General features: G+C 48.9%; 1 protein-coding gene across 6 annotated transcripts in view; it reads right to left on the reverse strand.

Annotated features, from left to right (window-relative positions):
* The window catches only part of tax1bp1b (Tax1 (human T-cell leukemia virus type I) binding protein 1b), a 188662-nt gene that overhangs the window by 74710 nt on the left and 87826 nt on the right, over positions 1 to 26126 (reverse strand). For 4 of the 6 annotated variants that reach the window (XM_085988623.1, XM_085988626.1, XM_085988625.1 and 1 more), the window contains exons 9-12: positions 19299 to 19544; positions 15329 to 15484; positions 7218 to 7329; positions 5922 to 6043 (exon numbers count right to left, since the gene is read on the reverse strand). In XM_085988623.1, coding sequence (XP_085844749.1) covers positions 5922 to 6043; positions 7218 to 7329; positions 15329 to 15484; positions 19299 to 19544 — 636 coding nt within the window. The remainder of the gene's footprint in view (positions 1 to 5921; positions 6044 to 7217; positions 7330 to 15328; positions 15485 to 19298; positions 19545 to 26126) is intronic. The other 2 variants (XM_085988624.1, XM_085988627.1) reach the window with 2 other exon arrangements.

A 26126-nucleotide genomic window follows, 5' to 3' on the forward strand; every position in this document is an offset into this window, starting at 1 on the left:
CAACTGTCTTCTGTGGTAGAGAATTCCACAGGTTCACCACTCTCTGGGTGAAGAAATTCCTCCTCATCTCTGTCCTAAATGGCTTACCCCTTATCCTTACGACTGTGACCCTTGGTTCTGGACTCCCCCTGCCATCGGGAACAGTCGTCCTGCATCTAGTTTGACTAGTCCTGTTAAAATTTTATAAGTTTCAATGAGGTCCCCTCTCATTCTTCTAAACTCTAGTTAATATAAGCCTAATTGACCCAATCTCTCCTCATACGTCATTCCTGCCATCCCAGGTATCAGCCTGGTGAATCTTCACTGCACTCCCTCCATGGCAAGAATGTCCTTCCTCAGGTAAGGCGACCAAAACTGCACACAATACTCAAGGTGTGGTCTCACCAAGGCCCTGTACAACTGCAGCAAGACATCCTTGCTCCTGTACTCGAATCCTCTCGCTATGAAGGCCAGCATACCATTTGTCTTCTTAACTGCCTTCTGCACCTGCATGCTTACCTTCAGCGACTGGTGCACAGGGACACCCAGGTCTCGTTGCACTTCCCCTTTTCCCAATCTATTGCCGTTCAGATAATAATCTGCCTTCCTGTTTTTGCCACCAAAGTGGATAACCTCGCATTTATCCACATTATACTGCATCTGCCCAATCACCCAACCTGTCCAAATCGTACTGGAGTTTCTCTGCATCCTCCTCACAGCCCTTACAAAAGAAGGCATTTTCTGACTTAGCGCAAGCAACATCACCGATAATTTGCTAGCAATATATTAAAAACAGTACATTTTTGCATGCATACATCACTAGCTGGAGTGCCCGGCGGTGCCGAGGCTTTTCGAGGGCATGTTGTTGTTGGAAGATAGAGAGAGACTGGGGGAAGAGAGAGCGGACTGGGGGGGAAGAGAGAGCGCGACTGGGGGGAAGAGAGAGCGCGACGGGGGGAAGAGAGAGCGCGACGGGGGGGAAGAGAGAGCGCGACTGGGGGGAAGAGAGAGCGCGACTGGGGGGAAGAGAGAGCGCGACTGGGGGAAGAGAGAGCGCGACTGGGGGAAGAGAGAGCGCGACTGGGGGGAAGAGAGAGCGCGACTGGGGGGAAGAGAGAGCGCGACTGGGGGGAAGAGAAGAGCGCGACTGGGGGAAGAGAGAGCGCGACTGGGGGGAAGAGAGAGCGCGACTGGGGGGAAGAGAGAGCGCGACTGGGGGGAAGAGAGAGCGCGACTGGGGGGAAGAGAGAGCGCGACTGGGGGAAGAGAGAGCGCGACTGGGGGGAAGAGAGAGCGCGACTGGGGGGAAGAGAGAGCGCGACTGGGGGAAGAGAGAGCGCGACTGGGGGGAAGAGAGAGCGCGACTGGGGGGAAGAGAGAGCGCGACTGGGGGGAAGAGAGAGCGCGACTGGGGGGAAGAGAGAGCGCGACTGGGGGAAGAGAGAGCGCGACTGGGGGGAGAAGAGAGAGCGCGACTGGGGGGAAGAGAGAGCGCGACTGGGGGAAGAGAAGAGCGCGACTGGGGGGAAGAGAGAGCGCGACTGGGGGAAGAGAGAGCGCGGACTGGGGGGAAGAGAGAGCGCGACTGGGGGGGAAGAGAGAGCGCGACTGGGGGGAAGAGAGAGCGCGACTGGGGGGAAGAGAGAGCGCGACTGGGGGGAAGAGAGAGCGCGACTGGGGGGAAGAGAGAGCGCGACTGGGGGGAAGAGAGAGCGCGACTGGGGGAAGAGAGAGCGCGACTGGGGGGAAGAGGGAGAGCGCGACTGGGGGGAAGAGAGAGCGCGACTGGGGGAAGAGAGAGCGCGACTGGGGGAAGAGAGAGCGCGACTGGGGGGAGAAGAGAGAGCGCGACTGGGGGGAAGAGAGAGCGCGACTGGGGGGAAGAGAGAGCGCGACTGGGGGGAAGAGAGAGCGCGACTGGGGGGAAGAGAGAGCGCGACTGGGGGGAAGAGAGAGCGCGACTGGGGGAAGAGAAGAGCGCGACTGGGGGTGAAGAGAGAGCGCGACTGGGGGGAAGAGAGAGCGCGACTGGGGGGAAGAGAGCGCGCGACTGGGGGGAAGAGAGCGCGCGACTGGGGGGAAGAGAGCGCGCGACTGGGGGGAAGAGAGCGCGCGACTGGGGGGAAGAGAGAGCGCGACTGGGGGGAAGAGAGCGCGCGACTGGGGGGAAGAGAGCGCGCGACTGGGGGGAAGAGATGCGCGCGACTGGGGGGAAGAGAGCGCGCGACTGGGGGAAGAGAGCGCGCGACTGGGGGGAAGAGAGCGCGCGACTGGGGGGAAGAGAGCGCGCGACTGGGGGGGAAGAGAGCGCGCGACTGGGGGGAAGAGAGCGCGCGACTGGGGGGAAGAGAGCGCGCGACTGGGGGGAAGAGAGCGCGCGACTGGGGGGAAGAGAGCGCGCGACTGGGGGGAAGAGAGCGCGCGACTGGGGGGAAGAGAGCGCGCGACTGGGGGGAAGAGAGCGCGCGACTGGGGGGGGAGAGAGAGCGCGCGACTGGGGGGAAGAGAGCGCGCGACTGGGGGGAAGAGAGCGCGCGACTGGGGGGAAGAGAGCGCGCGACTGGGGGGAAGAGAGCGCGCGACTGGGGGGAAGAGAGCGCGCGACTGGGGGGAAGAGAGCGCGCGACTGGGGGGAAGAGAGCGCGCGACTGGGGGGGGAAGAGAGCGCGCGACTGGGGGGAAGAGAGCGCGCGACTGGGGGGGGAAGAGAGCGCGCGACTGGGGGAAGAGAGCGCGCGACTGGGGGGGAAGAGAGCGCGCGACTGGGGGGAAGAGAGCGCGCGACTGGGGGGAAGAGAGCGCGCGACTGGGGGGAAGAGAGCGCGCGACTGGGGGGAGAGCGCGCGCGACTGGGGGGAAGAGAGCGCGCGACTGGGGGGAAGAGAGCGCGCGACTGGGGGGAAGAGAGCGCGCGACTGGGGGGAAGAGCGCGCGACTGGGGGGAGGCGAGGGAGAGAGCGCGCGACTGGGGGGAAGAGAGCGCGCGACTGGGGGGAAGAGAGCGCGCGACTGGGGGGGAAGAGAGCGCGCGACTGGGGGGAAGAGAGCGCGCGACTGGGGGGAAGAGAGCGCGCGACTGGGGGGAAGAGAGCGCGCGACTGGGGGGGAAGAGAGCGCGCGACTGGGGGGAAGAGAGCGCGCGACTGGGGGGAAGAGAGCGCGCGACTGGGGGGAAGAGAGCGCGCGACTGGGGGGGAATGAGAGCGCGCGACTGGGGGGAAGAGAGCGCGCGACTGGGGGGAAGAGAGCGCGCGACTGGGGGGAAGAGAGCGCGCGACTGGGGGAAGAGAGCGCGCGACTGGGGGGGAAGAGAGCGCGCGACTGGGGGAAGAGAGCGCGCGACTGGGGGGAAGAGAGCGCGCGACTGGGGGGAAGAGAGCGCGCGACTGGGGGAAGAGAGCGCGCGACTGGGGGGAAGAGAGCGCGCGACTGGGGGGAAGAGAGCGCGCGACTGGGGGGAAGAGAGCGCGCGACTGGGGGGAAGAGAGCGCGCGACTGGGGGGAAGAGAGCGCGCGACTGGGGGAAGAGAGCGCGCGACTGGGGGGAAGAGAGCGCGCGACTGGGGGGAAGAGAGCGCGCGACTGGGGGGAAGAGAGCGCGCGACTGGGGGGAAGAGAGCGCGCGACTGGGGGGAAGAGAGCGCGCGACTGGGGGGAAGAGAGCGCGCGACTGGGGGGAAGAGAGCGCGCGACTGGGGGGAAGAGAGCGCGCGACTGGGGGGAAGAGAGCGCGCGACTGGGGGGAAGAGAGCGCGCGACTGGGGGGAAGAGAGCGCGCGACTGGGGGGAAGAGAGCGCGCGACTGGGGGGAAGAGAGCGCGCGACTGGGGGGAAGAGAGCGCGCGACTGGGGGGAAGAGAGCGCGCGACTGGGGGGAAGAGAGCGCGCGACTGGGGGGAAGAGAGCGCGCGACTGGGGGGAAGAGAGCGCGCGACTGGGGGGAAGAGAGCGCGCGACTGGGGGGGAAGAGAGCGCGCGACTGGGGGGAGAGAGAGCGCGCGACTGGGGGGAAGAGAGCGCGCGACTGGGGGGAAGAGAGCGCGCGACTGGGGGGAAGAGAGCGCGCGACTGGGGGGAAGAGAGCGCGCGACTGGGGGGAAGAGAGCGCGCGACTGGGGGAAGAGAGCGCGCGACTGGGGGGAAGAGAGGCGCGGCGACTGGGGGGAAGAGAGCGCGCGACTGGGGGGAAGAGAGAGTGCGACTGGGGGGAAGAGAGAGTGCGACTGGGGGAGGGCGGGGGGGGAGGGCAGGGGGGAGGGGGAGGGAAGGAGGGGGAGGGCGGGGGGGCAGGGGGGGGGGCGGAGGGGGGGGGGGAGAGAGACAGAGGGAAGGAGAGAGAGAGGGCGAGTGGCCCGTGGCCGCAAATGGAGCCAAGCCCCGAGAACAGGCGTGAGCCGGCTTGAGGCTGAGAGACGGGCCACGCCCGTTTGCCGGGGTAACCCCCTTCCGAGCCCCTGTCCCTCCCGAGCACCGGCCGCGTCGCCCCGCCCCGCACTCCACTCCCGAGAGCCCTGCTCTCCGAGCCCCGCCCGCCCCGCAAGTCCCGAGAGCCCCGCCCCGCACTCCCGAGAGCCCCGCTCTCCGAGCCCCGCCCCCCCCGGCCGAGCCGGCTTGAAGGGCCGCCGATTGCGGCTGTGCGAGACGGCCGGCGGGCCCGGTTGCCGGGGTAACCCTTCCCGCTCACCAAGCCCCGGCCGAGATCCGCACTCCCAAGAGCCCCGCCCCCCCCGCCCGAGCCGAGCGCGGAACAGAGAGAGAGACGCCGCGTCTCAGCTGCTCCTGCTGCGCGTGCACCCTGACCCTCGTGGCTAACGCCGTTTGCCCCGGGTAACGTGACACGGGGCGGTGGGGGGGGGGGGGGGGGGGAACGGTGAGGAGCTTAGCAGAAGCCGTGGGAGAATTACCTTGGTCGGGCCTGGCTGGGCAAGAAACACCCAGGCTTTCAGGCCTAACAAAAACGGGGAAAGGTAGGAAAAAGAATCTTCAGGTTAGAGAAAATATTAACAAATGAGTGAAGTTTTTTTTAAAACAATTTTTTAATAAAATTCAATTTTATTTTGCTGGAAATGTATATTTGAAAAGAAAGACGCAGAAAGCAGGAAAAAGAATGGGAGCAAGATGGCGGCTACTCACCTCGGTTCAGAACGATAAGGCCCGCCCACACACGCACCGATTGGTCGACCGTCAGGTGACCAAAGCGTAGGATTGGTCAATCGTCCCGTCACTCGACCGTAGGAGGGCCCGGCCGCACGCGGCAGCAACCCGGCGTACGATTGGTCGACCTCGAGGTCACTCTGTCGCTAATGAGCGGATAATGAGATGCTAATGAGCGGAATGTTGAAGGTTTTTCGGATACCGCGGGCGCGATTTTTGCCCGGCCGAAACGTAAATACGCTTAAGACCGTTTGGAAAGGTAAGCTTTCTTTCGACGTAACGCACGCGTAGGTACGCTCTATAACTTTCGAGCGCATAGCCGGACAAGCGCACACCCGAGGACAGACAGAAGGACGGACAGACAGAAGGACAGACAGAAGTATCGCTTTATATATATAGAAGATAGATAGATGCTGTTATAGATGCAAAGCAATCCAAAAAAGGTGGTGTGCTTCTAAGTTGGAGCCTGAAACTCGTGACCACATTCAAATTTTGAAAGTTCCCTGACCAAACAATTAAATTCGGAACTACCTGAGACTTTGGATACTTAACAATTAGACTGTGTAGCCTTAAAGGCACAAAAGTCCTCCTTACCAGCTGAATAATGCACTGTGAATTATATTGCATAACCTTAAAAAATAGCACATCAACCAACTTTTGTTTTACCAATTTCCAACTATACTTCTTAGAACATCCATTATGATACAAACAATCTTTTTTTGTCCCTACCAACCTGTAACATATAGCAAGGTTTTAGCTACACAAATTCTGATAATGGCATTACTTACAGCTAACATCTGTTTGCACTTCTTGTACATCTCAGTTTTTTCAGCTATTTCTTTACTCATTTTACTCATTTGTGTCTGCACCAAGAGATCAAATGTATGGTCGAATGGAGCTGGCATGACTGCTGTAAGGAAAAGACCAAGATGTTAACTATACCACTGATGATTAAATGAGCTATATGTCATAACTAAAAATTAATAAAGCTCTAATTATTTAATCCCCAGACAAGCAATTTACAGTAAGCAATTTACTCTTTTAAAAACTATTTTGTTGATTTGATTACTCCCCATGAGTGCCAGGGCAACTAGGCATTTTCAAATTAGGGCTCCAAGTTTGGCAGTTCAAACGTGCATTTAGTTCAGTACCAAAGGAACTCATTTTTATTTTATAAGTAATAATTTATTGCTGAGAACATAGATTCTGTTGATGGGAAATGTTATGGCAAGTATTTCAGCAATAGTTTATAAAACGTTAACACCAAATTAAGCACATACAATTTATTTAATGCTGAGTTGTAATTATTATTCAACTAAGTATTAGGGTTTAATTCCTTTCCTTTCTTGATTTTTCAGTCAGATCAATTACAAAAGATTAAGTGTGTCTTTTTTCTCTGATATTTTATCTTTCATGCTAGCAATTTCACTGGCCAGTTGCAATTATGTGACCATTCTGTGCATGTCACTTTCAAGCAATTGCATCAACTGTCAGCAAGCACGCAATAGACCCATTGTTCAGTGATGGACTGACAGGGCCCTGGAACAATGCCAAGTATCAGCAGGGAAACAATGGGTATTTAGCAAATTTCAGCTTATATAATAATGGCTTGTTGATCCCTGTTGATATCAAGGAGCTGTTTAGCTGATGATTTTCTTGGGCTACAAAACCACTTCAAAAATGTGTTACCATAGTTGTGAATGGAATAAAAATTTGAAGGGAGGCTTTAACAATTTCTACTCATTATTATTAAATCAAATAAATAGATATATATATATATATAGTACAAGCAGATGGAGAAATATTTATTTTAAATCACTATATATTTATATACTAGCAGTTTGCCTGTAGCCTTGTTCACTGCGAGTCAGTGTATATATTTAAGTGTAATGGCTAAATTGTGACAGGAAGTAAGTGAAAAGCTTACAGGAAATGTATAGGATATGCAAGACTTAATATATCTTATAATAAATAGAAATGTACATATACTTTTTTATAAATATTTTTGTCTGCGAAGAATACTGCAGGAGATCGAACAATGCTAATTTATTTCTACAGCTAGAGGCTAACCAATTGCCAGGTACCTGGAGAGGTGTCTTGAATAAAGTCTGCTGCAGACACTGGAGGCGATTCAGTGTTTGTCCCATTATCAGTTAGTTTCTGCTTGTTAGAGAATGTTTCATTTTTCTTCTCTTCCTATTAACGTGATGGTTGTATGGTTAGATTGCTCTTTAACTTTCCTTTAAGCAAGTAACATCCTGATGTCTTACAAAAGCAATGATGAAATGGACTAAGTAACCAGGTGATTGTGACAGCATTTTGCACCATCTCAAAAATAAACTCCGACTCCAAAGTGTGCTGGTTCTTCCTACAGGCCCACATACTGTATAAAGAATACAAAATGACAAATAGGTTGTAATAGTAATCCATTTGTCAGCTCCGTAAAAGGTCCTCATGATTATTAAAGCCATTATGCTTCTTCCTCTTGCTTTCAATTTCCCCATTAACTTCATGCCTTCAATGTCTGCAAAAGCCTCCTTTTCCTCTGATGCACATCATGCTTCTGGAACTATGGCTTTAGTGTCAGTTGTACATCTGTTCGACACCTTTAAATAACAATCTTAGCATTGCCTTCACGCTGTCAAGTCCCTCTCCTTATATTGGACTCCCTATCTCAAATATTCATCAGGCTCCATAGAAAACATCAAGGCCTAGAAATTCGGTAGGCTTAGCGCCGCATTTGAGGCGCTCGAGGGCCTAGCGCCGGAGTTATGGCCAGTTGAGAAATTCCCTGGGGCCCTAAATCGGCGTTGCACCGGTAGCGCTGCGCCGGCACCGATGACGTCATCGGTGTGCGCAGCGTCCCGGTTGCCGTGGTAACCCGGCCCCAAGCCGAAATTCAGTTGCGCCCGCCTCGCCCGTGGCAGGCGCAACTAAGACTCTGGCAACAGAGTCTTCCCTCAGTGTGCGCCGGCGCATAAAGGTGGAGCGGCGGCCGGCCGCGTTCCCGGCGGTCGCCTGCCCGCACCTCCCTTCCCGGACTCCTGCATTCCCCCCCCGCGGCCCTGATCAGTGTCTCATGCGAGCCCGGCACTTCCCCGAGGTGCCGGGCTCAGATGTCGGGTCAATCCGCCGGACAGTTGTCGGCTGCAGGCAGCTCCTCCTTAACAGGAGGAGGAGGCCTGCAGTTCCCCCGCCTGCCGCACCGCATCGGGTGCCGCAGCGGGGGATTAGCGCCGGGAAACCCAAGTTCACGCCCGTTTTGAGGCGCTAAAGGAGGGTTTTAGCGCCCGCCGCCGTCTGGGCCCGGCACACCCGAATTTTCGTCGCGCGCTGCCGCATTACCGCTGGCGCAAACTTTCTGGCGCTACAGCCCTGGCAAGACCAGAACCCAATTTCTAGGCCCAAGTTTCCCATGAGCTCTCAAAGCTGTCCCACTTCTCCTACAATGTGAAATTCCGATACAGACTGGGATAGTCTTGCATCCTAGACACTACGACCTAGAAATCCCTAAGCTAAGCACCGGCCATTAATGGTGGTTCTCTGGAAAAAAATGGTGGCTGCCTCACTTCCGACCACCTCCGGCGTGGGACACGGCATGTGCCATTTTGGGAAGGGCCATAGAAACATTGAAGATAGGAGCAGGAGTAGGCCATTCGGCCCTTCGAGCCTGCTCCGCCATTCAATGAGATCATGGCTGATCATCCAAACTCAGTACCCTGTCCCTGCCTTCTCCCCATATCCCTTGATCCCTTTAGCCTTAAGAAATATATCTAACTCTTTCTTGAATATACTTAATGAACTGGCCTCCACCGCCCTCTGTGGCAGAGAATTCCACAGGTTCACCATTCTCTGGGTGAAGAAATTCCTCCTCATTTCAGTCCTAAATGGCTTACCCCTTATCCTTAGACTATCACCCCCTGGTTCTGGACTCCCCGGCCATCAGAAACATCCTTCCTGCATCTAGTCTGTCCAGGCCTGACAGAATTTTATAGGTTTCGATGAGATCCCCTCTCAATCTTCTAAACTCCAGTAAGTATAAGCCCAATCGACACAATCTCTCCTCATACGTCATTCCTGCCATCCCAGGTATCAGCCTGGTGAATCTTCGCTGCACTCCTTCCATGGCAAGAACGTCCTTCCTCAGGTAAGGCGACCAAAACTGCACACAATGCTCAAGGTGCGGTCTCACCAAGGCCCTGTACAACTGCAGCAAGACATCCTTGTTCTTGTACTCGAACCCTCTTGCTACGAAGGCCAACATACCATTTGCCTTCTTAACCGCCTGCTGCATCTGCATGCTTACCTTCAGCGACTGGTGCACAAGAACACCCAGGTCTCTTTGCACTTCCCCTTCTCCCAATCTATTGCCATTCAAATAATAATCTGCCTTCCTGTTTTTGCCACCAAAGTGGATAACCTCAAATTTATCCACATTATAGTGCATTTGCCATGTTTCTGCCCAATCACCCAACCTGTCCAAATCGTACTGGAGTTTCACGATATCCTCCTCACAGCACACCCTCCCACCCAGCTTTGTGTCGTCTGCAAATTTGAAGATATTACATCCAATTCCCTCGTCCAGATCATTAATATATATTGTGAACAGCTGGGGTCCTAGGACCGATCCTTGCGGTACCCCACTAGTCACTGCCTGCCACTCGGAAAACGACCCGTTTATTCCAACTCTTTGCTTTCTGTCCGCCAACCAGTTCTCTATCCAAGTCAATACCTTGCCCCCAATCCCATGTGCCTTAATTTTGCACGCTAATCTCTTATGCGGGACCTTATCGAAAGCCTTCTGAAAGTCCAAATACACCACATCCACTGGTTCTCCCTTATCTATTTTACCAGTTACATCCTCAAAAAATTCCAGTAGATTAGTCAAGCATGATTTACCTTTTGTAAATCCATGTTGACTTTGTCCGATCCAGTCACTGCTTTCCAAGTGCTCTGCTATTACATCTTTTATAATGGACTCTAGCATTTTCCCCGCTACCGATGTCAAGCTTACCGGTCTATAATTCCCTGCCTTTTCTCTACCACCTTTTTTGAATAGTGGGGTAACATTATCTACCCGCTAATCCATGGGTACCGTTCCAGAGTCTGTTGAGTTCTGGAAGATGATCAGCAATGCATCTACTATTTCTAGGGCCACTTCCTTAAGTACCCTGGGATGTAGATTATCAGACACCGCTGGCCCCTGAAATGTAAATTAGTAGATTGTGAAGTCAATCGGCATGCAACGCCTGACTTAACGCCAGGACTGCCAACTTGGACGTTTTTGCACGCCCTATCGCCGGGTCCTAAGCACGCACAGAAAAGACTGTCTGAAGCAGCCCTGCAGAGATGCTATCAGCGTTTTTTTTAAAGGGACACACACATCTTTCAGGTAAGTTTGCATTTAAGCTTTTGGGCTTTTTTTTGCATTTTAGTAGTGGCTTAGTGCAAAAGTTTGATGTTAAAAGTTTTTAAAGTATGCAGGGAGTGCTGCTGGCAGCTTGCAAGGCTTTGGATGGTAAAGGAAGGTCTCTGAGAAGACAGAAAATGCAGGAAATACTCAGGTCAGGCAGCATCCATGGAAAGAGAAAGAGTTCACATCTCAGGTCTAGATGCTGCCTGACCTGCTGAGTATTTCTAACATTTGCTGCTTTTATTTCAGATTTCCAGCATCCGCTCACAGAGGGAAGAAGACGACACAGAAGAGGAAGACACAGGAGGAAGGATGCAACCCAAAAAGCCCCTTTCTGGCTGGGATATCTGGCATCCATTCATCCGCTTGCGGTATCAGTGAACACAACCCCCAATTCCCCTTTCAACATTTGTTCCACACCTTACCTTCCCCTCTGTTACTGATCATCACAGCGTCCTCTTGGCCACAATGCTGAAATAAAAGCTACCACAAAGCAACCTTTCCAGTCCAACTTTATACATCTATCCATCCAATATGACATCAAGAAATCAACTAATCACCCTTGTGTATTCTCTTAGTGACTGTCTTGCGTCTGCCTTTGTCTATCCTAGTAATGTCATGCAGTGCTATCCCAGTGGCTGCACCATGGCTGGTGGAAGGCTGCTGACTTTTAGTGGGGGAGGCTGCAAATGGCCTTGCAGGACGACCTCGAGTAGTTGGTGGCTGGGAGTGTCAAATCAAGTGATGGTGTTTCTTCTTCTTCTTCACTCTCCTCTTCACAGTCAACCACTGGCTGGGTAGGCTGGATTTCTTGGGTGTGTGAAATGAGGAAAGCACAAGGGTGGCGTTGTGGAAAGCAAGAGCCGCATGCTTACACCATGCGCACCTTGTAAATCAGAAGAGATTGTGGGATGAGGGGGAAGTGAAATGTGTAAAGGAGGATAACGTATAAGGATGCCAACATCTTGTATCCTTTCAACCCTGCCGCTGGTCAAGGGCTCAGCCATGTCCCTGCCAAGAACGGCCAGCACCGTCTTTTCCAAGGGGGTGAGGTGAAGCTAGGAAAGGAAGGTGTGCCTCATGTTTGGTATAGATTGCTGGTAGGTGAGTGATAGGGGGGTGGGGGTCGTGCAATGAGCAGTGTGTGAGGCTAGTGGTGCAGTTGGTATGAGACGGCTTTTGAAGATGCATCCACTGACCTTGACCACTGGTCTGAGGTCATGACGCTTCTTTGGGCACTGGAGCCAGGTGGTGGAGGCGACACTGCTGGCAGTGAGGGCCTCGGTGATCTTGTCCCACATCGTTCTTTCTGGAAGGCCTCCTGGCTCCTGCGGGTAGAGGACCTCTCTTGCAGTGTTGATCCCCTGCACAATGCTGGAGTGCTGTGTGCAAGACACTGGATGCCCCTTTCCAGGCTTGTTGAGCCATTTGTGTTAGTGCTGAAGCACTGTTACCCTTTTTCATGTGCAGAGAGCTTTAAGAGCTGAAGACAGCCATTTCGGAATTATTTTTAATGTTTATTTTTTTTTGAGAATGCAGTTAAGCTCTAAGGGCTAAAGACAGCCTATTTTTAAATGATTTTTATTTTTTTCATTTTAGAAGGCAGTTCCCCTTTAAGGGATCGACACTGCTTTCTAAAATGACAGGCTAGCTTTAATAGAAGGCTGCCTCGCTCCAGGGACGCTACGGCTACGCTACATTGGGCTTCCTGCTGAGATTACCACCGGAAAAGAGTATTGCACTACAGGTTTTGCGCTGCGCTAATGTTAATCAGCAGGCAGCACCAAAATACTGGTGCTGCCTGTGCTATTATTGCGGGCAGTCTTTAACTTTGGCCCGTGGTGGCACCGGCAAGTTTCCAACCTACTTGAATTTCTCGGCCTACTTCTTTAATTGTGAAAGCATTATATTCCCTCTGCCCCTTGACAATTTTCTCTGCTCCTAGAATCTATGACTCCTTTCTGGATGTGGTTTACTGCAGGGGCACTCAACCGGGAATCCGCGAGAAGATTTCAGGGGGTTCGCCAGTTGGTTTATCCCGTCAATATACATGGGATACTACTCATGTTTTTGGCATAAACATCAGTAGTCTCCCCTGTATATTGAGACAAGTGGAATAGTCTCAGCTATAAAGACTGTGCATGTGTGGTCAATTCAGGTTCTTAATGTTGGACACCATTTAAATGCTTAGACAAGTCACTTTGCGTACCACTGACTTTTACAGCAGTATTCATCCCGGTAAGTTTTTTTTTGATCCAGCCCTATTTGATTCCACGTTCCACTCGCCATGGTTAACTATTAAATAATGGTGCAATGAGTTAGTTCGACTGGGCCAAGGTAGTGCGAGCCTTCCTTTCAACCCTTTACTTTCCCCTTGCGTGGAGCCGCTCATGCGTTTGAAGAGCGCAGTCAATGGAGAGAGTGCGTGCACCACGTGGCCTTGGGGGGGGGGAGGGGTGGAGGGGAGGGAAAGAAAGAGACTTTTCAGTCTCTGGGCCTGCGGCAAGGCCATAATAATCAGGATTCGGTGTGACTCTCTCCTTCAATGTCTTTAGTCTGAGTTAATAAAATAGCTGAAGGCGTTATCACGATTTTCCTCGTACCTCAGACTCAGAGCTTTATATTCATGGCGACGTGCTTCTCTGACGGACGGATAGGCGTAGTCTGGGTGCTGGTGTCCTTTGAGATACCGCCGGCTAACTGTTAAAGGGTTGGGGAGGAGGAAAGAGGGGGTCCGCCTTTGTCACTAAAGGATTTATGGTGATGAGGCCGGGTGGGTAAAGTCGCTCAGGGCCCTGTTTATTTCTCCATTTCTCTCATGTACCATCTGCCTCCACCATTACTGGTGCTGTTAATTCAAGTCGCTGGCTTTTACCACCGTGTTGGGGTTTTGTATCAAAATAAGAGGGAATTCTGTTTCTGAAATGGAGGATGTGAACCTGGAATTTTAGTCCAGTCTGACCAACTGTGCACAAAATGAGCCTGTTGTGAGCATTGCACTTGTTTTCATGGTTCATTTCCTGTTAGGCAAATGGTTGATGGGGTGGAGCAGACCGTGGGCAGCAAATGAGCACATAATGTAAATTTAGGATAAAATGTCAGACCTGAAACGTCAACTTTGTTTCTCTCTCCACGAATGCTGCCTGACCTGCTGAGTATTTCCAACATTTTCTGTTTTTATTTCAGATTTCCAGCATCCACAGTAATTTGCTTATGTAAATTTATGACTTAATAAATTCTTTACGCAAGGTGTAATAGAGCTATTAATATAGTATATAATATTTATACAGAAAAAATACTTGTGCTGTGTTACAGAGGGTCCGGAGAATTTTTATAACACGGGAGGGGGGGCCTCGGAAGCAAAAAGGTTGAAAACCCCTGGTTTAATGGGTGTTCAGCACCCTCCACTACCTCCCCCAAATGGCTATTATTCATTGAATGACAGTATCACAACCAAGCCCAGTCCTCACCAGGTTTTCACACATGCACATTTTCAGCAGAGAACCAAAAATAGTCATACTGTCTGCATTTTCCCTTCCCATCCCAACAGTGCTGAGAAAAGAAAATACTTGCATTTATATAGCGTCTTTCATAACCTCAGGATGTCCCAAAGGGTTTTACAGCTATCGAAGTACTTTTGAAATGTCGTCACTGTTGTAATGTCGTAAACATGGCAGCCAATTTGCGCACAGCAAGGTCCCACAACAGCAATGTGATAATGACCAGATAGACTGTTTTAGTGGTGTTGGTTGAGGGATAAACATTGGCCAGGACACCAGGGAGAACTCCCCTACTCTACTTCGAAATTGTGCATTGGGATCTTTTACGTCCACCTGAGAGGGTAGATGGGGCGTCGGTTTAAAGTCTGATCCAAAGGACGGCATCTCCGACAGTGCAGCACTCCCTCAGTACTACACTGAAGTGCTAGCCTAGAATACATTCTCAAGTCTCTGGAGCAGGACTTGAACCCACAACCTTCTGACAGAGGCAAGTGTGCTACCACTGAGCCACGGCTGTCAGTAACGTTGAAGCATTAAGTTTAACATAAAGCTACACAAATAGCTAAGATGTAAATTCTGATGCGCATGATGATTCAAAGTTAGACACAATGGCAACGTGGGATGAATCTTGGATGGGAGACAAATATGGAGATATCCAAGAAGCGCAGGCTTGGGGGATGTGTCCTGTTGGTTGCATGAAGGAAACAAAAGATAACAGTTGGCTGGCAAAAACTAATTTGAGCAAACATCCTAAACCATGAGAACAAACATGGAGCAGTTTATGAATTGCATACCAATTCTAGTCTTAAACTCATGGTGACTTATTTGGTATTGTTCGTAAAATTTTAAAAAGCTTTCTTATTATTGTTGTATTGTTGGCTGATTGACCACATTGAGTTCAACAGAGACAGCATGACAAAACATGAATAAAAGTAATAAAGAGAAGATAAAAATGATGAACAATAGGACTTTGAGCTATGTGCCATCATGCAACTGATGCTACACAAATACAAAGTTTCTTCCTTCAGCACATAGCCACGAAAGCACATCATACAATACCACATTATATTACATAACGTAACACTTCAATGACTATAATGGAATGTCTGAACCTCTTAATACTTAGCTTACTCACAACACTTCAGTTAAAATACTAAAGAATGCAAAAAAAATTATGTAAACCAATTAATCTGCTAACGAAGATAAAGCACATACAAATTTAGATTTCAATCATTTTAATTTGTTGCATTACCCAGTAGTCTAAAATTAACATTCTACTCACCAACTGCTCTGCGAGTTTGACAACCTGCTTTTGCAGTTTTTGACAGTCCTTGTATTTCTCTTTGTAATGTTCAGCAGCCATCTGAAGCCTAAGTTTTAAATCTTCAACCTCTTTATGTAGCTCTTGTTCCACTGTACTGCCAACCACTGCAGAACCCTAGTATCAAATGTTGTAAAATGATTAGTTCTTTTAACTGTACTATCACATACCCTCTGGCATTGCTCACAGTAAGTCAAATGATAATGTTTTTAGACAGCAATTATGCCATGCAATGCATCATACATTATTCTGCTGCTGAGGTGAAAGTGTCCCTTTAAGGCAGGAGTGTTGCAACCTGTCTTCAAGGACTTAATTGCGCATAATGGTGCCTCGTGGAACATATATAAGATTTAAATTAACGTTCCCAGTAATTTGTATACGTCATTGTTCCATGTTAGGATTTTCTCCATGTTTCCACAGAAAGGATTTGGATTTAAATTATATTGAAGTGTTGCTTTTATGTTAAAAGTTAGTTCACAAAGGTTTAAAGTCTATTTACAGGGCTGTGTTTATTTGCAACACAAATGGGTTGGACCAGATTTAAGAACATAAGAAATAGGAGCAGGAGTAGGCCAATCGGCCCCTCGAGCCTGCTCCGCCATTCAATAAGATCATGGCTGATCTGATCCTAACCGCCAATCCACTATCACAGAACCATCTCCTGAATCTAACAGAATTAGACACACGAAATAGGAGCAGGATCAGGCTACACGGCCCTGGGCCCGCTCCGCTACCCACAGGGCCATGACCGATCCGAACCTAGACTCATGTCCAAATTCCTGCCTGCTCCCCGTAACCCTTAATTCCCTTTACTTCTAGGAAACTGTCTATTTCTGTTTTAAATTTATGTAATGATGTAGCTTCTACAGCTTTTTGGGGCAGCATATTCCATGGACCTACCACCCTCTGAGTGAAGTAGTTCCTCCTCATCTCAGTTTTGAAAGAGCAGCCCCTTATTCTAAGACTATGCCCCCTAGTTCTAGTTTCACCCATCATCGGGAACATCCTCCCCGCATCCACCCGATCCAACCCCTTCACAATCTTATATGTTTCAATAAGATCGCCTCTCATTCTTCTGAACTCCAATGAGTAGAGTCCCAATCTACTCAACCTCTCCTCATATGTCCATCCCCTCATCCCCGGGATTAACCGAGTGAACCTTCTTTGTACTGACTCGAGAGCAAGTATGTCTTTTCTTAAGTATGGACACCAAAACTGTATGCAGTATTCCAGGTGCGGTCTCACCAATACCTTGTACAACTGAAGCAATACCTCCCTATTTTTATATTCTATCCCCCTAGCAATGAAAGCCAACATTCCATTGGCCTTCTTAATCACTTGCTGCACCTGCATACTAACCTTTTGAGTTTCGTGCACCAGGACCCCCAGATCCCTTTGTACTTCAGTACTTTCCAGTTTCTTGCCATTAAGATAATAACTTGCTCTACGATTTTTCCTGCCAAAGTGCATAACCTCACACTTTCCAGTATTGTATTCCATCTGCCAAATCTCTGCCCACCTACTTAGCCTGTCTATGTCCCCTTGCAGGTTTTTTATGTCCTCCTCACTCACTACTTTCCCTCCCATCTTAGTATCATCTGCAAACTTTGATATGTTACACTCGGTCCCCTCCTCCAAATCGTTAATATAGATTGTAAAGAGTTGGGGACCCAGCACTGACCCCTGCGGAGCACCACTAGTTACTGATTGCCAGTCTGAGAATGAACCATTTATCCCAACTCTCTGCCTTCTGTTAGATAGCCAATCCTCTATCCATGCCAGAATATTACCCCCAATCCCGTGATTTTTTTAATCTTAAGCAATAATCTTTTGTGTGGCACCTTGTCAAATGCCTTTTGGAAGTCTAAATACACTACGTCCACTGGTTCTGATTGGTCCCCTTGGAGGACAAAGCACACCCAACAGTTTGTCTGGAATGCGTAATTTAATCATGCCTGCTGTAGAGTACTCTGCAATGTGTAATTTGATCCAGTCTCGTCAGACAGCCTACAGAAAGTGGAGCTGTACTTAGCTTTGTGAAGATCCTCTGTTATCTAGTGTTCTGCAATTGTAATTATAGTTGTCCTTGGCTGGTAAAATAATAGACTTTATACACCAATTAGTGGGTTAGTTACTTCTTTGGCATTTTATGTTTTTTTCCCCCTTCTGGAAGTGATAAAAATTATTTAATTCAGAATAAAGGGACCAAGGTCAAGGCTGCAACTTTAAGGCAGAAACTCATTAAAATAGGAAACGGAAAACAAGAAGTGCAAATACTCAATGGCCTCCGGATCTCAGGTGGTGCTACTATAGCAGGAAGCTAGTAAAGAACTGCCAGTCATAAAACCAATGGGTGCGTGTGTGTGGGTGCGTGTGGGGTGTGTGCGTGCATGCTAAGAACAGACCTCTGCAAAAGTGAAAGCCAACTAAAATCAAACAGACACAAACCAACAAATAAGAAATATAAATAGAACTGAGTTGACTGGAGCAGATTGCTAGGACTAGCCAGCTGAATAATGGCCCTCGAGCCATATTTTGGCAACCAAGCTTTACGACCAAAAAGTTCAATTATAGGTACAGATTTAAATCAAACAGTTTAATTGATATTTGGTAAAAGAACTTCGCAGTTTGGAAAAGTGCTTGTGAATTTCAGGTTTCATCCTGTAGGTTTGAAATTTTGCTTTTTCCAAATGTCAAATTGGAGATCAAATCCTCAAAGCAAGTCTCACATTTAAAATATTAAATAGGTGCTCCTTTTCTATTTATGAACTACACAATTAGGCAACACCTGTGAATAACAGCACCTGTCCTTTTTGTTGACTGCTAGAAAACAAAGATCGTTTATCAAGAATGTATTTCTTCTTCTCAATGGAAAGGTTGAAGATGATTTCAATCTATCCCCCCTATTGCAAGTTATTTAAATCTAGCTGGAAGATGAATTTGAATTAATTTATTCCTCTGGAAGCTGCCGTCCCTTCTGTGTTTTGGTTGCAAATTCAGTTTCAAATGTCTTTCAATTCTGAACCTTTTCTGGGGATTAAGACTACATTTATATAAAAACTTGGAAACTACTAACTTTTAAGTATTCTATTTTGACACTTTGCTTGTACAAGTCAGCAAACTCACCAGCAGTGTGCCAAATGCTTTAAGCCAGGGACGTAAACACAGGAACCGAGTGACAATGGGGAAGACAGTGAGCAGTGATTGCCTGATGGGACAAAAAGGTCTGCAGACAGTTCGGAGAGGAAGCAGACAGGTGGAAGCATGGAGGCGCTTGAAGGTCCAAAATGGGCCAATGGCAGTTCGGATCCCTTTCTCGTGCCTAACATTTAAAATACTAACAATCCTCTCCTCCTCAATACTGCCGGATCCCTTTCTTCCTGAAACCCAAAACTCTTCCCTGCCCTTCCCACTTCCTCTCCAATGGTACTTGATTCCCAAAACCCTGCTTTGCAGTGTTCCCAGATCTCCTCAATCCACAGAACCTGTTTCCTACACTGCAGGACCCCATCATCACCCCATATGTATATTACATACATATATACATAAATATTTTAATTCAATTAGGGAAGAATTCGAAGGGGGGGAAAGCGAGAGAGATGGGGGAAAGCGAGACGGGGGAAAGCGAGACGGGGGAAAGCGAGACGGGGGAAAGCGAGACGGGGGAAAGCGAGACGGGGGAAAGCGAGACGGGGGAAAGCGAGACGGGGGAAAGCGAGACGGGGGAAAAAGGGAGAGAGAGAGAGAATGGGAAGATAGAGAGAGGGGGAAGAGAGAGGGAGGGGAAAAGAGAGGGGGAAGAGAGAGAGGAGGAAAAGAGAGAGAGGGGAAAGCGAGGGGGTGGGGGAAGGAAAGAAAATTTCCCCAGCCAAGAAGATTAATATCTAAATCAGAAGAGTGAGCAAAATTACCCAAATGCTACAACACATACCTTTTCTTTTTTTGATATTGCAGCTCTTAGCATTTGTATCTCTGCCTTATATTTATTCTCGATATCAGCAAGTTCCTGTTTTAGCAGATCAATTTTTATTCGTGCACTATGCAAATCACCCATGGTCTTGTCACGAGTATTGGAAGTATCACCGAGCTCCTCAGCCATCAAGGCAATTTTCTGCTCGCTCGCTTGCACGTGTTCCTCAGCCCTACGTAGACGTTCACGAAGAACAGATACTTCATCCTGAAAATCACAGCAGAAATGGGAAAATACTTAAATGCGTACGTGAACTCTTGCACAAATGCCACTATAAGGTACCTGGCACTGAAGTACCTCTGGTCAAAAAAAAAAGGGCAAGCAGCACATTTTTGACCATTTGAATAAACCAACAAAGATACAGGTGTATATTGCATTCCAAGGTGCCGTGGCAAGAAAAAAGTATCCAACCACTCCACACCTGCAATAATGCTCTTTTCACAATGCTGAAGGAGCTAACAAGTCACCTGACACTTAGGAATTTTGAGAAGTTAGAAAATCTAAGAGACAGAGGATGGAATCACTTACGACGACAAATCACAACTACAATCCATAGCCAGTTTTAGTAATGAGGTTCTGAAAATGGTGTTCAACATGATCGATGAATGACAGGTACAGTTTTTGTGAAGGAGTGCAGTCCACCAAGTTGCCAAAAACACAAAGTTAACTCAAAATAAAAGCTAGTAATAATGCAGCTAGAAAGATAGCCCCTTTATTTTTACTTATACAATACCTTTCTTGGTACACTGTTAACTCAAAATAAATGTAACATTGTGTTTGTGGTTCCTACCTTAAGTTAAAATTCATGCATTTCCTTGGAGCTTCCCACTCCCTGCCCCAATCACGTATTCCCCGTGTCTTCACATTCTCACTACCCGTTCCCATTTCCGAACAACATCGCACTCAGATAACAACCCTACCCTAACTCTGCCCCCTTCAACTACCAAGGTATTTTCCGATCTCTCTTGCTCCACTGTCATTCACCTCACCGTTGGCCCTCCATCCTTTCTCCCCCATAGCAGGTGGCTAGGCAGAGGCTCCTTACCCTCAAGCAGTTTCCACCTGTCCTACCTGTTTTGCTCAAAGGCTTTATTTGCTTTCAAAATTCTACTTCTTGGTTAAACAAAAAACAATTTAGAATGAGGGACAAAATTTCTAGTCTCTCTCTCATTTTGTGTATCTCCCTACCTGTTCCATAGGTGATAGAAATTGGAATTTCACAGGAGTAAGTGATTAGAGCTGACCTTTTCTGTCAACAAAACACAAATGGTTAATTAATTGGCCTTTTTAAAAAATTCATTGATGGGATGTGGGCGTCGCTGGCTAGGCCTGCATTTAGTGCCCATCCCTAATTGCCCTTGAGAAGATGGTGGTGAGCCGCCTTCTTGAACCGCTGCAGTCCATATGGTGTAGGTACACCCACAGTGCTGTTAGGAAGGGAGTTCCAGGATTTTGGCCCAGCAACAGTGAAGGAACGGCGATACAGGTCCAAGTCAGGATGGTGTGTGGCTTGGAGGGGAACTTGTAGGTGGTGATGTTCCCATGCGTCTGCTGCCCTTGTCCTTCTAAGTGGTAGAGGTCGCGGGTTTGGAAGGTGCTGTTGAAGGAGCTTTGGCGAGTTGCTGCAGTGCATCTTGTAGATGGTACACACTGCAGCCACAGTGCGCCGGTGGTGGAGGGAGTGAATGTTGAAGGTGGTGGATGGAGTGCCAATCAAGCGGGCTGCTTTGTCCTGGATGGTGTCGAGCTTCTTGAGTGTTGTTGGAGCTGCACTCATCCAGGCAAGTGGAGAGTATTCCATCACACTCCTGACTTGTGCCTTGTAGATGGTGGAAAGGCTTTGGGGAGTCAGGAGGTGAGACACTCGCCGCAGAATTCCCAGCCTCTGGCCTGCTCTTGTAGCCACAGTATTTATATGGCTGGTCCAGTTCAGTTTCTGATCAATGGTAACCCCCAGGATGTTGATGGTGGGGGATTCAGCGATGGTAATGCCATTGAATGTCAAGGGGAGATGAGAGTCTCGCTTGTTGGAGATGGTCATTGCCTGGCACTTGTGTGGTGCGAATGTTACTTGCCACTTGTCAGCCCAATCTGAATGTTGTCCAGGTCTTGCTGCATATGGACACGGACTGCGTCAGTATCTGACGAGTCTCGAATGGTGCTGAACAGTGTGCAATCATCAGCGAACATCCCCACTTCTGACCTTATGATGGAGGGAAGGTCATTGATGAAACAGCTGAAGATGGTTGGGCCTAGGACACTGCCCTGAGGAACTCCTGCAGTGATGTCATGTGATTGAGATGAATGACCTCCAACAACCACAGCCAACTTCCTTTGTGCTAGGTATGATTCCAACCAATGGAGAGTTTTCCCCTTGATTCCCATTGACTTCAGTTTTGCTAGGGCTCCTTGATGCCACACTCGATCAAATGCTGCCTTGATGTCAAGGGCAGTCACTCTCACCTCACCTCTTGAGTTCAGCTCTTTTGTCCATGTTTGGACCAAGGCTGTAATGAGGTCAGGAGCTGAGTGGCCCTGGCGGAACCCAAACTGGGCGTCAGTTAGCAGGTTATTGCTGAGTAAGTGCCGCTTGATAGCACTGTCGACAACACCTTCCATCACTTTGCTGATGATTGAGAGTAGACCGATGGGACGGTAATTGGCCGGGTCGGATTTGTCATACTTTTTGTAGACAGGACATACTTGGGCAATTTTCCACATTGCCGGGTAGATGCCAGTGTTGTAGCTGTACTGGAACAGCTTGGCTAGGGGCGCAGCTAGTTCTGGAGCACAAGTCTTCAGTACTATTGCCGGAATGTTGTCAGGGCCCATAGCCTTTGCAGTATCCAGTGTCTTCAGCTGTTTCTTGACATCACGTGGAGTGAATTGAATGGGCTGAAGACTGGCATCTGTGATGCTGGGGACCTCAGGAGGAGGCCGAGATGGATCATCCACTCGGCACTTCTGGCTGAAGATAGTTGGAAATGCTTCAGCCTTGTCTTTTGCACTCACGTGCTGGGCTCCACCATCATTGAGGATGGAGATATTTTTGGAGCCTCCTCCTCCTGTTAACTGTTTAATTGTCCACCACCACTCACGACTGGATGTGGCAGGACTGCAGAGCTTTGATTTGATCCGATGGTTGTGAGATCGCTTAGCTCTGTCTATCGCATGTTGCTTCCGTTGTTTGGCATGCAAGTAGTCCTGTGTTGTAGCCTCACCAGGTTGACACCTCATTTTTCGGTATGCCTGGTGCTGTTCCCGGCATGCTCTCCTGCACTCTTCGTTAAACCAGGGTTGATCTCCCGGCTTGATGGTAATGGTAGAGTGAGGGATATGCCGGGCCATGAGGTTACAGATTGTGGTTGAATACAATTCTGCTGCTGCTGATGGCCCACAGCACCTCACAGATGCCCAGTTTTGAGTTGCCAGATCTGTTCGAAATCTGTCCCATTTAGCACGGTGGTAGTGCCACACAACACGGTGGAGGGTATCCTCAACATGAAGACGGGACTTCGTCTCCACAAGGACTGTGCGGTGGTCACTTCCACCAATGCTGTCATGGACAGATGCATCTGCAAAGGTAGATTGGGGAGGACAAGATCAAGTAGGTTTTTCCCTCTTGTTGGTTCCCTCACCACCTGTCGCAGACCCAGTCTGGCAGCTATGTCCTTTAGGACTCGGCCAGCTCGGTCAGTTGTGGTGCTACCGAGCCACTCTTGGTGATGGACATTGAAGTCCCCCACCCAGAGGACATTTTGTGCCCTTGCTACTCTCAGTGCTTCTTCCAATTGGTGTTCAACATGAAGGAGTGCTGATTCATCAGCTGAGGGAGGGCGGTAGGCGGTAATTAGCAGGAGGATTCCTTGCCCATGTTTGACTTGATGCCATGAGACCTCATGAGGTCCTGAGTCAATGTTGAGGACTCCCAGGGCTACTCCCTCCCGACTGTATACCACGGTGCCACCACCTCTGGTGGGTCTGTCCTGTCGGTGGGACAGGACATACACAGGGATGGTGATGGTGGTGTCTGGGACATTGGTTGTAAGGTATGATTCGGTAATTATGACTATGTCAGGCTGTTGCTTGACTAGTCTGTGGGACAGCTCTCCCAATTTTGGCACAAGCCCCCAGATGCTGGTAAGGAGGACTTTGCAGGGTCGACAGGGCTGGGTTTGCCGTTGTCGTTTCCGGTGCCGAGGTCGATGCCGGGTGGTCCGTCCGGTTTTATTCTTATTGTTTTTCGTAGCGGTTGTTTACAACCGAGTGGCTTGCTAGGCCATTTCAGAGGGCATTAAGAGTCAACCACATTGCTGTGGGTCTGGAGTCACATGTAGGCCAGACCAGGTAAGGATGGCAGATTTCCTTCCCTAAAGGACATTAGTGAACCAGATGGGTTTTTGCAACAATCGACAATGGTATCATGGTCGTCATTACTAAGATTAACATTTAATTCCAGAATTAAATTGAATTGAATTTAAATTCCACCAGCTGCCATGGTGGGATTTGAACCCATATCCTCAGAGCATTTGACTGAGCCTCTGGCTTACTCGTCTAGTGACATAACCACTACACCACCGCCTCAAAATGTAACCTTTGTTTCAATTATTGAGGGGAAAAAATTCCAAATGCATTTTCAGCAATTTGTGGGAACCGGTGGTCAGATTGTGCAATCGGTAACAAGTTTACATAGGCATTATAACTGTGGACATGGGAACTTATAAGCGGGAACAAGTTGACAAAAAGTGAGACAAAAACGTAACAAGGAGTTAAATTATGCAGACAGGAAGTGGATGTTAAGAGTTTTAATAACTTTCAAAAGGGAATATTGATATATTCTTGAAAAGTAGAAATTTGTAGGGCTATGGGGAAAGAGCAGGGTGGGACAAATTGGATAGCTCTTCAAACAACCAGCAGTGACATGATGGGCCAAATGGCCTCCTGCTATGCCGTATGAATCTATGATTCTATCTAGATATATTATATATATACACATATATATTCCAACTCATGATGGGAATAATGTACTCCAGGAAAAAATGCATGGGCAAGTTACCATGCCTCATAGAATCATAGAAATTTACAAGGCGGAAGGAGGACATTTCAGCTCATTGTGTCCGTGTCGGCCAACAAAGAGCTATCTAGCCTAATTCCACTTTCCAGCTCTTGGTCCATAGCCCTGTTCAAGTGCACATCCAAGCAATTTTTAAATGTGGTGAGGGTTTCTGCCTCTACCACCCTTTCAGGCAGTGAGTTCCAGACCCCAATCACCCTCTGTGTGAAGAAATTTCCCTCAATTTCCCTCAAAACCTCCTACGAATTACTTTAAATCTATGCCCCCTGGTTGTTGGCCCCTCTGCTAAGGGAAATAATTCCTTCCTGTACATTCTATCTAGGCCCCTCATAATTTTATACACCTCAATAAGGCCTCCCCTCAGCCTCCTCTGTTCCAAAGAAAACAAACCCAGCCTATCCAATCTTTCCTCATAGCTAAAATTCTCCAGTCCAGTCATCATCCTCATAAATCTCCTCTGTACCCTCTCTAGTGCAATCACATCTTCCCTGTAATGTGGTGACCAGAACTGCACGCAGTACTCTAGCTGTGGCCTAACTAGTGTTTTATACAGTTCAAGCATAACCTCCCTGCTCTTATATTCTATGCCTCGGATAATAAAGGCAAGTATTCCATATGCCTTCTTAACCACCTTATCTACTTGGCCTGCTACCTTCAGGGATCTGTGGACCTGCACTCCAAGGTCCCTTTGTTCCTCTATACTTCTCAGTGTCCTACCATTTAATGTGTATTCCCTTGCCTTGTTAGTCCTCCCCAAATACATTACCTCACACTTCTCCGGGATGAATTTCATTTGCCACTGTTCTGCCCATTTGACCAGTTCATTGAGATCTTCCTGCAGTCTACAGCTTTCTTCTTCATTATCAGCCGAATTTAGTATCATCTGCTAACTTCTTAATCATACCCCCTACGTTCAAGTCTAAACCATTGATATATACCACAAAAAGCAAGGGACCTAGTACTGAGCCCTGCGGAACCCCACTGGAAACAGCCTCCCAGTCACAAAAACACCCATCAACCATTACCCTTTGCTTCCTGCCTCTGAGCCAATTTTGGATCCAACTTGCCACTGCCCTGCATCCCATGGGCTTTTACTTTTGTGACCATGTGGGACCTTGTGAAAAGCCTTGCTAAAATCCATATACATTACATCAAACGCACTACCCTCATCGACCCTCCTTGTTACCTCCTCGAAAAATTCACTCAAGTTAGCCAGACGCGACCTTCCTGTAACAAATCCACGCTGTCTGCCCTTGATTAATCCGTGTCTTTCTAAATGAAGATTTATCCTGTCCCTCAGACCTTTTTCCAATAATTTTCCCACCACCGAGGTTAGGCTGACTGGCCTGTAATTACTCGGTTTATCCCTTTCTCCCTTTTTAAACAAAAGTACAACGTTAGCAGTCCTCCAGCACCATACCTGTAGCCAGAGAGGATTGGAAAATGGTCAGAGCCTCTGTTATTTCCTCGTTTGCTTCTCAAAGCAAAATTCACAACTAAAAGGCACAGTGTGAAAAGTGAGACCACACCTGGAGTACTGTGCACAGTTTTGGTCTCCTTATCTGAGGAAGGATATACTTGCCTTAGAGGCGGTGCAACAAAGGCTGATTCCTGGGATGAGAGGGTTGTCCACTGAGGAGAGATTGAGCATATACTCTCTGGATTTTAGAAGAATAAGAGGTGATTCATTGAAACATATAAGATACTGAGGGGGA

Source organism: Somniosus microcephalus, chromosome 5 (genome assembly GCF_052327205.1).
Source record: "Somniosus microcephalus isolate GS21.2 chromosome 5, FLI_Smic_1.0, whole genome shotgun sequence".
Classification (NCBI taxonomy): Eukaryota; Metazoa; Chordata; class Chondrichthyes; order Squaliformes; family Somniosidae; genus Somniosus; species Somniosus microcephalus.